We start from the raw sequence: 13,333 nt of genomic DNA on the forward strand, positions 1-13,333 counted from the left end.
CCAAAATGAAATGCAGCCACGAAATGATGTATAGTGATGTGTATTGCTTAGATTGGTGACCATAAGTGTATCAATAACCATTAGAAATTATATGACTTTATAGGGAGGGAGGGGACAGCAACTTTTTACTTTCTACTTCCCCTCCCTTTAGGATCTTAGGCTAGGGAGCACGTTATTTTGATATTGAATCTTTATCTGTGTAATATTGGGTGTTATAGGGTTGTCAGCATTATAGAATGGGCACAAGAAAATTTTAAAGAGAGGGAGAGAAACAACATGAAGCAAAAATGGAGCACATCTTGGCAGTTTCTCTCTCTCTCTGCAATTATGAGGATAATAAACTTGTCCTTATTTTTACCTTAAAAAAAAAAGCGATGAAAGCATTTCCCCTCTTTTGGCATTATAAACACCAATACATGACAGCCAAGTATCCGAATTGTCTCTGTGCAGTTTTGGAAGGCTCACCCCTTTCTTTTCTTCTCCATTGCAGCAGTCACTGTTCCCCGAAGCCATGGTTTCCAGCTGCCTGGATGCAGCCAACAAGGGCATGTCCCATTCAGAACTTATACAGGTACAAAACCCACCTGCTTCCTTTCCTCTACCCATTCAGACCTGCTCCCATTCCCAGGCCTTCATTTATTTCCAGAAGGATAAAGCACTATTCTTGGGTGGCCATGCTCTTATGCCTAGCGCAATTCCACTGGGAAACACTAGGCCAGGGGTCAGCAAACTTTTTCAGCAGGGTGCCAGTGCACTATCCCTTTGACCTTGTGGGGGGGCCGGACTATATTTTGGAGGGGAAAATGAACGAATTCCTATGCCCCACAGATAACCCAGAGATGCATTTTAAATAAAAACACACATTCTGCTCATGTAAAAACACCACATAGGCCTCACAAATAACCCAGAGATGCATTTTAAATAAAAGGACACATTCTACTCATGTAAAACCACGCTGATTCCCGGACCGTCCGCGAGCCGGATTGAGAAGGCGATTGGGCCGGATCTGGCCCCCGGGCCTTAGTTTGCCTACCCATGCACTAGGCAGCCAGAAGATGTTGCTGGGGTCTTCTGTATCCCCAGGGCTGCACTCCTGAGTGTCTTCCACACAGCTGCGCCCTAAACTGAAGGGCTAGTTATTGCTGCCAACATAGACTGCCAGCAGCATTGGCGATACCACTGGTCTACCTTTGCCATCCTTTTTTTTTTTAACTGACTGCCTCTTTCAGAATGTGCTGAATTCAGGAAGCTGCCCCGAAATCCAAGGTTTCATGCACCTGAAAGAAGTTGGACGCAAAGTATGGAAAAGGTTTTACTTCTCCCTACGGCGCTCTGGGCTCTATTACTCAACCAAAGGCACATCAAAGGTAAGTGGTGTGCATTGTGTGGGTGGAAGGGTTGGTGTCTTAGTTCAGTCATCCAGTCCTGTTTGCAGCCTGTCAGGGTGATATTGCTGTACTCTATCGGAAAGAACAGCAGCCGTCAAGGAGGCAGGAACGCCTGAACCACCGGGCGATTTAATTGAATAATGCAGATTTCAGCAGGTACCTTATTGCAGTCAAAACGGCTACGTGAAGCTTGATGCCAAGACCAGTGGCTTAGGATGTGTTTGCCAAAAGCTGAAAGTGCCATACAAACTGCAAACTACCAGAAGCAAAATCCATGCCCTTCCATTTTTCTTGGTATCTGCAATTAAATGAATCTAAGTTATGCACCACAGAAAGAGGAATTATTGAACCTGAGTAGAATACTCAGTAATGATTTCCCCAGCCCTTCACCCACCTTAGATCAATAATCCTTGCAACACCTTTGTAAGGCAGGCTTGTGTTATTTTCCCTATGTTACACATCGGGGGAAGGCACAGGCTGAGAGATAGTGGCTTGTCTATGGTCACCTATTGAATTTAAGGCTGCGATAAGTTCTGAATTACTGACTTCTTTCTTATTCACAACAAATTTACATTAGTTAGTGCTGGGGTGAAGTATTTGGCCAAGTGATTTTTGCAAATGTCAAAGGGTGTGGGGTGGGGGTGGGGGTGACGATATCCCCTGAAGATTGGATTCATCTTTGGAGGCCTGGTGAAGTTCAAAATTTTTTGTCTTAGGCATCAGTTGGCTGAGAGATTTTTCTTTTTCAAAAAGCCTTCCACACCCTGGGGAAAACCTTCCCACCCAGGAAAGAATGCCAGGGGAGTGGTGCTACATCTTGACCTACCATTGTTCCTAAGGATGCTCTTAGATAAAAGATAGCTGCCCTCTCAGTCAATGATGGCTTTGTTAAAAAAAAAAGACAGAGAGAGAAGAAAAGCCTTCTGCTACTTTGCATTTAAGCCAAGAAGAAAATTCTTTAACCCCCAGAAATTTGCCAAATATCCACTTCCCACATTCATGGAGGAATAATGGTCCTGGGAAAGAGGGGGAGTCCCTCCAGATGTGGCTGGGCTAGAGTTTCTATTATCCCTGACTACGCTGGTTGGTGCTCATGGGAGTTGGACTCCTACAATATCTGGAGGGTATCGGGTCTCCTATCCCTGACCAATGCTCAATTCTGTGCTTGGCCTAGCACAGTAGTTTTCAACCAGTCTGCTGTGGCACCGTAGTTTGCCTTGAATGATGGGCAGGGGTGCTGTGGGCAACACTGGTCTCTGTCCCTCTTTCTTTCCTTCCCTCCCTCCTCTAATACCCTCTCGCGTCTCTGCATCCCAAAGGCTTGCACAGCTGTTTATTCCAGCAGCCCTGGCTATAAGCTCTGCAGGCGAGCTTTGGGGTGGGGGTATCTCAGAGACCAGGGATGGCAGCAGCAGCAGCTGCTGCCCAGAGAATTCCCAAGGAGAGGAGAGGAGGCTGAGGGACAAGGGAGGGTGTTTGAAAAAGGGCGAGAAGCTGCCAGCTCTGCAGGCAAGGGGTGACATAGCTGGGCTCCTGAGCCCCACAGGGGTGCCACAGAAAGAATGTAGTTGGTTAAGGGAGCCATGGACTCAAAAAGGTTGTCCTAGTGTAATCTGGATGCTAAATTCTTCTTTTAGGCTAATGTGACCACACATATACAGAACATACCTGGTACCTACCTCAGCAGACAACTGAGAAGTCAGGGGTTGGGTAGACCCTCATGCTGTGGAGCATAGCATCACACTTCACAGTGGACACTCAGGTTGCGAACATGATCCGTGAGGGAGGCACGTTCGCAACCCGCAGCGCCGCGTCTGCGGAAACATGGGTCGCAATTCAGAGCTTCTGAGCATGCGCAAAGTGTGGTTTAGTGCTTCTGCACATGCGCAAGCACTGAAACCCGGAAGTAACCCGTTCCGGTAATTCCGGGTTCGGCGCAGTGCGCAACCGGAAAACGTGCAACTTGAAACGTCTGTAACCTGCGGCATGACTGTATCTGTTTTTGGTCTTCCTCATGCCAGGACCCCCGACATCTACAGTATTGTGTCGACATAAACGAATCCAATATCTACTACATCACCCAAGGCAAAAAGCAGTACAGCACCCCCACAGAATATGGCTTTTGCATCAAGGTAAGAAGGGTGAGAAGCACTCCTTTAAAAGGCACAAAGAGAAGTGCCGGGTGGTAATACAATAATATAGTGCGCTTAAAATACATCCCTGGTTAGAGCAAGCAAGGGGATGTCTTGGACAGAATCCAGAATCAAACCTTACCACAGCCTTTCAAGATACACACACATTCTGATTTTTAATCAATACAGTCAAATTCTGCCTACCCTGCACCCAAAAGTTTTAATCTTGACTATACACCACTGTTTCACACAAGTGTGATAACTGAGGCACACTTATTTAGAAAATAACAATACTGGAGACACATGTCACTCTTACACCCGACAAAGCTTACTTTCAGTGTGTGTACATATATCTCTATCTCTCTGTCTATACCCACCATCCCAGGATCCCTCCCTCCTGTTTCTGCATGAATCACTTTTCTGGGCATGCCTTGAAATTGGAAAGAGGAAAATCCAGAGCACTAACTCATGCAGAGATGTGGCAGGTGCCATCCCCCGAGAGTGGGTTATCTTGCTGTGCCCCTGTGTTGGGATTGATTGCTTTTCCAGCCAATCCCAGAGCAGAGAAGGGGCAGACAGAGCCCCAATGGAGGCTGATTAGAATAAAGGAAAGCCGGAACAGTAAATCAGAATAGCGAACTATGCAGAAATGCAGAATCGGTGGATGCATACTTTTGGAGAATTAAATTATTTAATCTCTCGATTTGGTTGATCCAGATGGTGAGTGGGTTCTGTGGGTCAGGGCTCATCCCTAGAGCAAGTGAGTTCTGACACCTTTCAACAAATGGTTGGGTGGGGCACTCTTTGACCATCATTTCATGTGCACGATTATTGCTCTTACCTCTGCAGCCATGCAAGGCACGAAGTGGGGCCAAAGGCCTGAAGCTCTTCTGCAGCGAAGACGAGCAAAGTCGCACATGCTGGATGGCTGCCTTCCGCCTCTTTAAGGTACAGGGAACTCTTCTAAAATATGACGTCCATAGAAGATTCCTCCTTAATGCAAAGAGCCACTTTAAAGGAATAGTTTTCATCAGGACTGCAGAATAAGAAGGAATAGTTATGCTCCTTGCTCCTTGTCTGTTACAAATACAGGGGTGCGGGTGGCACAGTGGTCTAAACCACTGAGCCTCTTCGGCTTGCCGATCGGAAGGTCGACGGTTCGAATCCCCACGACGGGGTGAGCTCCTATTGCTCTGTCCCAGCTCCAGTTCGAAAGCACACCAGTGCAAGTAGATAAATAGGTACCGCTGTGATGGGAAGGTAAATGGCATTTCTGTGCACTCTGGTTTCCATCATAGTGACCCATTGCACCAGAAGTGGTTTAGTCATGCTGGCCACATGACCCGGAAAGCTGTCTGTGGACAAACGCCAGCTCCCTTACCCTTGAAAGCGAGATGAGTGCCGCAACCCCATAGTCGCCTTTGACTGGACTTAACTGTCCAGGGGTCCTTTACTGTTTTTTTTATCTTGCTACAAATACTAATTAGCCTGCCCACTGCAAAGTTACTATTTGCACTTTAAAAAACCAAAAAAAAAAGCCTGTACATGTTAAATACAAAGACCCATTTAATGTCACATCAAGTTTGACTCTGGATTGGGATTTGAACTTTGGACATACCAATGTTCAGACCCAGTTCACTACATCTGTAGTCTTCAAACTGCATATTCTGACAATTTCTGAGGATGTGTGGACTTCAGAGAATGTGAATACAAGGTTTCCTGGCGTGGAGGAGGGGAACAAGTTTTTGACCAGAGTTCATTTGCAGTTTGCAGCTACAGAGGGGTCCTAGTTGGTTTCAGTTTGCACAGAGCAACAGTGAGATCTGAAAGACCCCAGTTTGTGCTCCACATGAATTTAGTGTGCACCCTAGAATATGCCCCAGATTCCCTTGCAACATTCAGGGGTTCTAGGGGTGATGCCTCGGACTCCTCCTAAACATGTTGGTGTGGAAAGAGTTCCCTGTGGTACAGTCAAATCTCAGCTCCCAAACGCCTCCGTTACCATACGTTTCAGCTCCCGAACGCTGAAAACCCGGAAGTAAATGTTCTGGTTTCTCGGAAGCCGAATGCCCAACGCGGCTTCCGCTTGAGTGCAGGAAGCTCCTGCAGCCAACCGGAAGCTGCACCTTGGTCGTCGAACTTTTTGGAAGCCAAATGGGCTTCTAGAACGGATTAAGTTTGACAACCGAGGTTTGTCTGTAGAAAGTTTGAAAATCATGGTGCTGCATGGGGTGACCTGCAGCGATAGATTGTTGCCTCATGGGAAAAAGAACCCCTCAAATAATTCCCAGTATGTAGTGTTGCACCCAGCTCTAGCAATTAGTAAATGTCATGATCACTGCCTAGAATATTGATCATGCTGGGCTGATGCTGTCAGAATTGCCTACCTCACATATACCAATAGCTATTCTCCTTTCCGCAGTATGGCATACAGCTCTACAGAAACTACCAGCAGTGTCAAGCACGGCAAAGAGAAACAGCGTGGATCGGGCCTGTACCCCTGGTAAGCTCCCTGTTATGACGGTGTTTCAGAGATTTTCATTATGAGTGGATAAAGGCAAACATAATGTCTGTAGAGTAAGGACGGACACACCTCCCTGTCAATTTCCGTTTCTGATTTTTCCAGTCCTAAGTTTCATTCCACATCCACTTGGAAATTGGTACACAAATTGGTACACTGCACATTCTCTGAATGGCCGCATTTTTGCTTAAGATGTGCAGTTTTGCTTAAGATATGCGTTTTTCCTAACAGTTTTCCCCAATACAAAACATTTTTGTATGTTGCTTTCACTAATATGTGGGTTTTTTTCTACACTTTCCTTGATGGATGCATTTTTATACACTTGAGCATTTCCCTTGGGCCTTTAAGGCCACATAAGAACATCTGTCAGGAGCTAATTTGGTGTGCCAACTGAGGGCAACCCCAGTGTTCAGCCCCAGAGGATCCCTGTCTGCTTTGTGATACTTTATGATCCTTAAATTCAACTATGAGTTGTCAGTAATAACCACTCTGCACCAAGACATGACAGCAAAAGAAGGCACTAAATCTGGAATACTCTCCCATTGGAGACTCCCCAGGATTGCAAGCTTTCCCCCTCCCCCACTGGAAATAGAAGGATTTATTTATTTTAATTGGCAGGTTATGTTCTTCTATTTCAGGTATTATTAATTTGCTTTTCACTGGCTCTTGTATATGTGTTTTTGATTCTGTCATTACCTGGCCCAGAGATATTCATCAAGACTTGATTAAGCACATCATTTTAGAAACTGAATTGCAATTTGCATGCTGCCATATTGTAGAGCTCTGTTGCTGAACCCTTTCTAAAAAACAATCCCATAGCGGAGCGTGTCGGATAACACCTTGGTGGCCATGGACTTCTCGGGTTGTACGGGCCGGGTGATTGAGAATCCCAACGAGGTCCTGTCGGTTGCGTTGGAGGAGGCTCAGGCGTGGAGGGTGAGTCTGCTGTTTAGTTCCTACTTAGAGATCACAGGGAGCCTGGCGGTCAGTTGGGGAATGGGGATCACTACGCTGGGCATCGTTATTGAAGCAGGTATTACATGGGGCTGTCTCTTAAACTCCACAGTTTGAGCTCCACCCATGTGGAGGGCCTAAACAGGGCTGCCTTCAGATGTCTTCTAAAAGTCTGGTAGTTGTTTATCTGGTGGGAGGGCCACTACCGAGAAGGCACTCTGCCTGGTTCCCTGTAACTTGGCTTCTTGAAGCGAGGGAACCGCCAGAAGGCCCTTGGCACTGGACCTCAGTGTCCGGGCAGAATGATGGGGGTGGAGACGCTCCTTCAGGTATACTGGACCGAGGCCGTTTAGGGCTTTAAAGGTCAGCACCAGTACTCTTTGTTCTTTGTGCTGCAGCAGATTGCTGGCATGACCACCCGTCCAAATTCAGAATTTAACATAAACAAACGTATTGCTATTTGGGGGGGGCACTCCTATATGGAACAGGGAAATGATAATTAACGTGGTAAGCTTAACATACCTCAAGCAACCTCCACTGTTTTTCCCACCACGCTTCAGAAGAAGACGACGCACCGATACAGCCTGCCGACCCCGTTCCAGAGCTCCTCGTTCAGTGCTGGTGAGTACCGAGGGACCCTGGGCACTGCCTTGTGCTCCAACCACTTGGAGCTGCTGCCTTCAGCTCCAAGCAGCACAGTATCACCTACAACTGACTGGCGGCAAATCTCTCCCAATCCTACCTGGAAATGCCAAGGATTGAAGCTGGCACCTTCTGCGTGCTCTGACACTGAGCTGCGGCGCTCTCACCTGTCGCAGATCACTGGCGTAAAACACAACCTCTTCTTCATTTGAAAATGTAGTATAACAGCCGGTGAATGGTTGATAGCAGAGGTTCATGGAGGGGCAAGGATAGCTCAGTCTGTGGAGCCCGAGACTCTTGGTCTCAGAGTCGTGGATTCGACGTTGGGCACAAAGATTTTGGCATTGCAGAGTGTTGGACTACCCTCATGCTCCCTTCCAATTCAACAATGCTGCCCTAAATCCCAGCAGGCATTTTAGCTGATTTCTGATTTTTATAACTGATTTTTATTTTATTTTTAATTGAATTTCTTGCGCACAGCTTTAGAGACGATTGTAATTAAGTGACAGGCTTTTTTTAAAAAATTGCCTGATTTAGCATTTCCTATAAAGGGGCCAAGCTCTGTGGGGCTCATCTGAAGCCAGGCTCCAGCTCGCATCTGGCTGTGCCACCATCTATAAATTCCATTGCATGGAACGTTGAACATGTGAAGGAGCAGGCTGGATGAGTGTGTCTCTGTGCATGTGCAGATTTATATGGTTGCATCTGAGCTACAGCATAGCCATGGAGCTTGACCCAATGTTGGCTCATATGAAGTGATAGGAAGGGGTACACAAGGCTGCCGAGGATGTAAATGCTGCCTTGCTCTATCTGCCTGTTATGTACGGAAGTTCTCACCCTGGGCCAGCAGGGGGATACTGTAGATAGTTATGCAAATGAAGGATCGAAAAGTGACGTTCAGTGATTGGATAGTTTTAGAAAATGGCAACAGTTACATTGTTCTGGAGCTCTATATAAGCAGGCTGACTGAGCTCCTCAGCTCAGTTCTGTTCCAGCTTACAAATGAAGAGCTGCTTTGGAAGAATCGCTGTGTCGTCTGATATGTTCGCCCACAACTTAACACTGCCAGTGCCAAATAATCCTGGTCAGCCCCACATGTCTAGGACGAAGGGATGGGTTTTCCAGTTATCTTGAACCCCAGCAACCCTCATTGCAGTGACTAGGGGTTATAATTGCAACAAATACATTCTTAACACTCTGATCAAGGCTGAGTTTCTGAAAGCTCTTTCCATTCCTCCCACAGCCATCCACAGAACCCAGCCATGGTTCCACGGACACATTTCTAGAGAAGACACCCAGCGCCTTATCGTTCAGCAGGGACTGGTGGACGGGTAGGCTGCTTGCTACGTCTCTCCAACGCACAACGCTTGTGCAACACAATCCTATATGCATGCATACTTGCACATAGTGCCAACCCTTCCCATCCCAGGATTATTGTACAGAACAGGATTACATCAATATTGCTAAAAGCCATTTGACCCAGGCTAGAGCTGGGAGAGGCAGGCAGTTGCAAAGACAGAATCTTCTTTCTCAAACAACTGAAGCCCATCCCAGCAGAGCCTCTGCCAGGCTTAGGCTGTGAGCAGTTTGCCAGCTTGAAATGCGGTTGGCCATTCTTCTTCTCAATGCGGATTAAGAGTGGCTTTGGTGAAAATGCACCAATATGGAGTATTTCGTAGGAAAAAACAGGATAGCTGTGGGTTGTGGCTAACCTTGTGTTCACACCACTTCCCAAACCAGCCTTGGAGATGCGACCTTGCACCTTAGGGGAAGAGGAAACCGTCTTTCTAACTGCCCAGCTGCCTGCTGCCTCTTCCAGTTCTTGAATGAATTGCAGTCATACCTCGGAAGTCGAACGGAATCTGTTCTGGAAATCTGTTCAACTTCGAAAACGTTTGGAAACCAAGGCGCGGCTTCCGATTGGCTGCAGGAAGCTCCTGCAGCCAATCAGAAGCCACAGAACCCGCATTGGATGTTCAAGTTCCAAAAAACATTCGCAAACCGGAACACTCACTTCCGGGTGTGCGGCGTTTGGGAGCCAAAACCTTCGAGTCGCAAGGCGTTTGGGATCCAAGGTACGACTGTACGGTCGTTCATGATTTTGACTTCATGTAGTAATTCTCTTTTCTTGGTTATGGTTTATAACGGACTATAATCTACGAAGTCAGGCTTAACTGGCAAATAGATCACATTAGGGGTAGAGAACCTGCGACCCTCCCAAATGCTGTTGAACTCCCATCTATCCCAGCCAGAATGGCTGATGGTTGGCGATGATGTGAGTTGTAGTCCAACAACGTTTGGAGCACCACAAGGTTTGCATGGTTATAAAAATGGCAAATGAGCCACAGGCTAAAGAGTTGGGCTTAATTTGAAATGAAACCATCTCCCTTCCTTCCTCCCCACTCACCCCCACATTAAGCACTGAGTAATACTGTGTTTACTCCCAGGTAGGTGCAAATATACCTGCAGCCTTAGAGACTTGAAGGTCAGCTTCCCGGAGAGAGAGCCATTTGCCCACCACCATAATTACCCCTTCCTACCCTCAACCAACCCATGCAATCCAGATCATGTGCTCAGCAAGAGATATCTTGACAGCAATAGCTCCATATGACTCATGCAAGCCTGAAATCATTTTTTTTCAGGAGGTGGGGACCAGAACTGAGTGTTAGTGGTGTGGTAGTCATGAGCATGGAGCCATGAAGATGATAGTGCGAGAGGACCACCGGGTTGGGCCTTGGCTCACATACTGCACTGCTTCCCCTTATGGGCGGAGGAAGAGGCGCAAAGTGCCTTTAACAGCCTTCCTATTGTCTTGTCGATTGCAGGGTCTTCCTGCTGCGGGAGAGTCAGCGGAACCCCAAAGGTTTTGTCTTGTCCCTCTGCCACCTGCAGAAGGTGAAGCACTATCTTATCCTTCCGGTAAGTGGTCACATTAAAGAACGTACAAAGCTTGCCTTTACAACAGCTGCATTTGGACAGTCAAATCCTGGCTTAGGAAATAAACTAAGATATGCACAAGCTCCTTGCACCTGCAGGCAGTCTGCTTTGCATGAGCAGGGAAACAGACTTAGAAGCTGGAGGAAATTAAGTGTGCACAAGAGAGAGTGAGAAAGAGATAGAGATGTCTTGAGTTTGAGGGAACGTGGTTACCAGACAGGCTTCAAAAGAATGAACATAATTAAGCAAACCAGCCTGGTATAAATTACAGGTAGGTAGCCGTGTTGGTCTGCCGTAGTCGAAACAAAACACTTCTGCATGCACACAAAAGCTTAGTTGGTTTCTAAGGTGCTACTGAAAGGATTTTTTTTTATTTTGTTCAGCATAGTATAAGGCAGGAAAGACATCTTGGCAGTACCCCTTCCTGCCAGCAGTGGGAGAACTGAACAGTCACCCAGTCAGGAATCCTTTGGAGACCTGCACCTTTTCCAGCACTTTTGTTTTCCAAGCCAGCCTGGACCCTAATACTAGTTGTGGAGAGCAGGGGGGGGGGTGGAACATGGCCCTGGCTTGCAGCACAGTTACTACTACTTTGTGTGCTTCCGAAAACTGAGCCCGGACTCCACTGCAGGCTTGCTTTACTCCAGGGGTAGTCAACCTTTTTATACCTACCGCTCATTAATGCATCTTTCTTGATGGTAAAATTTCCTTACTGCCCACCAGTGCTCAGTGGAAGGAGGATTCAGCTTGTTCCATAGAACCCCCTACCACCCACCTAGAATCCTGAAAAGCCCACTACTGGGCGGTAGGGACCAGGTTGACAAACCCTGCTTTATTCTCTTCTGTGCCTTCCCCTCTTGCCAGCGGCTCACTGTCTTTTATGGGTTTCAGAGCGAGGAAGACGGACACCTCTACTACACCATGGACGACGGCCAGACTCGCTTTGCTGACTTGATCCAGCTGGTGGAATTCCACCAGATCAACCGCGGCATCTTGCCTTGCAAGCTGAAGCACTACTGCACAAGCGTCGCCTTATGATAGGCTGTCTTCCCAAGCGGCCTTTCCCTGTGCCCCACAGATTGGCCACAGCCGGTGACAGGGAGAGGGGGTCTGGGGAGCAGGTCTTTTTTTGAACTCTGTACACCGGGATCGACTCCGAACTTTGAATTGCTCCTTAATAAACTTCAGCTGCTGCAAGCCACCCGATTCGAACCTTCCCATTCCACCACCACACCGTCATCGAAAGCCTCCGGATTTTGAGCAGACTCAAGGATGGATTCGAGGTCACGGCAATTGCACTTCACTTCTTAAGAGAACACGGCTCTGTCGGCGGGTGGCTTCTGCCATGAAAGGGAACGGGTGTCCGCCTGACCGCTGAGTGTCCCGCTCCACTACGGGGCTTTGTGTACATCTCTGATCCAGGGCTTGTTTTGGTACTGCACGCAAGAGATTTCGCTGCTACTTCAGTCCTCCTGCCTCCTAATGTGTTCTCCTTTTCTGGGAGTTGCCTTTCAGGTTTGTTGTGGGTTTTGCATCACTTCGAAAACCTGTTTGACCGGAGGCAACAGCAGGGGACAAAAGAAATATTGGATGCACACGCCACGGGAAGCGATGCCTCTTGCACGCTAACTTCCAGCTCTCTTTTAACAACAGCGACAGAGGTTTGCCTGCCTCCAGCACTAGATTTTCTGGGAGCTCCCACACCTTTGTTAGGAAAATTTTCTCTTCTTTTTCTCTGGTGCTTGGCATCGCAGCTTATTTAAAGTGGCAGTCTCCTCTTGGGATGCGGGGCCCATGGGCAGAAGGCTGGTGGAGAGTCAGGAGGGAATCCGGTGACAGTAGCTGAAGATGAAAAGGAAAAAGACCCTAAGATTAGAGTTTTATGTGCTACCAACTGAGCTGTCCCCCCCACCCCAGCTGTTGTCCAGGCAAAAACCAAGCCTGCACTGGAACTTTTTATAGCTCTACCAGATTAGAAGAGGCACACAGGATGGGTGGGTGGGTTATTGGCATCGCCCTGGAGGCTATCTTTTCCCAGGGATCTCTTCAGTCTGCAGTCCCACGTGTCTTTCCGCACAGAAAAGCAGAGGAACACAGATTTGAAGTTGCTTGGTTCTAGTCGTAGCTGCTCCCCCCACTCGAACACAGGGATATTCCTTTCAACACTCTCTCCGGACACCCAATTCTGAATACATTTAAACCCGAAGATCTCGCCACACAGACACACACGCACCCCGCCAGCATTCTTATTGGATATTTGGTGCAATATGGCCAATACCACTGTGCTATAATCCCCGGCTCTCATCCTCTCAAGCTGCTGGGTTTTGTCGTGAGTTGGCTTGTGCTATTGCATCTAAGCATCACAGGCAAGGAATTGAGGTAGGAATAATTGGTTTTCTCCCCTTACATGAAAGGGTTTTTTAAAAACACCCTGGGATGGGGAGGAGGAGAAGCAGGAAGGCTCTGCCACTAATGTCGTGCAAATCTATAAGGCCAGTATCTACTGTGATGAGTTGTGTATATATATATATAAGTGATGATAATAAATTGTATTTTTTTTCCATACATTTGCTTTGATTTTGTACACAAGATCAGTTGTGAGAAAAGAACAAGCTAAGAACAGCCAATTAAATGAATAGCAGAGATCACCCTGTAAAGAATCAACAGATTATTTTATCTCTTTATTTATCTAAGACACACAAAACTTCTTACTCATAAATAAAAGTTTATGTTTGATAACCTCTTGTTTCCCTATCCTT

General features: G+C 47.1%; 1 protein-coding gene across 9 annotated transcripts in view; it reads left to right on the forward strand.

Annotated features, from left to right (window-relative positions):
• The window catches only part of GRB7 (growth factor receptor bound protein 7), a 77,204-nt gene extending 63,891 nt beyond the window's left edge, over window positions 1-13,313 (forward strand). For all 9 annotated transcript variants that reach the window (XM_083469784.1, XM_083469785.1, XM_083469786.1 and 6 more), the window contains 10 exons: window positions 491-571; window positions 1,230-1,367; window positions 3,410-3,520; window positions 4,370-4,468; window positions 5,943-6,023; window positions 6,861-6,977; window positions 7,556-7,616; window positions 8,881-8,968; window positions 10,463-10,556; window positions 11,466-13,313. In XM_083469784.1, coding sequence (XP_083325910.1) covers window positions 491-571; window positions 1,230-1,367; window positions 3,410-3,520; window positions 4,370-4,468; window positions 5,943-6,023; window positions 6,861-6,977; window positions 7,556-7,616; window positions 8,881-8,968; window positions 10,463-10,556; window positions 11,466-11,612 — 1,017 coding nt within the window. In that variant the 3' untranslated portion in view covers window positions 11,613-13,313. The remainder of the gene's footprint in view (window positions 1-490; window positions 572-1,229; window positions 1,368-3,409; window positions 3,521-4,369; window positions 4,469-5,942; window positions 6,024-6,860; window positions 6,978-7,555; window positions 7,617-8,880; window positions 8,969-10,462; window positions 10,557-11,465) is intronic.
• The last annotated feature ends 20 nt before the right edge of the window (window positions 13,314-13,333 follow it).

This window comes from Podarcis liolepis (genome assembly GCF_965112155.1).
Source record: "Podarcis liolepis genome assembly, chromosome: 13".
Lineage (NCBI taxonomy): Eukaryota > Metazoa > Chordata > Lepidosauria > Squamata > Lacertidae > Podarcis > Podarcis liolepis.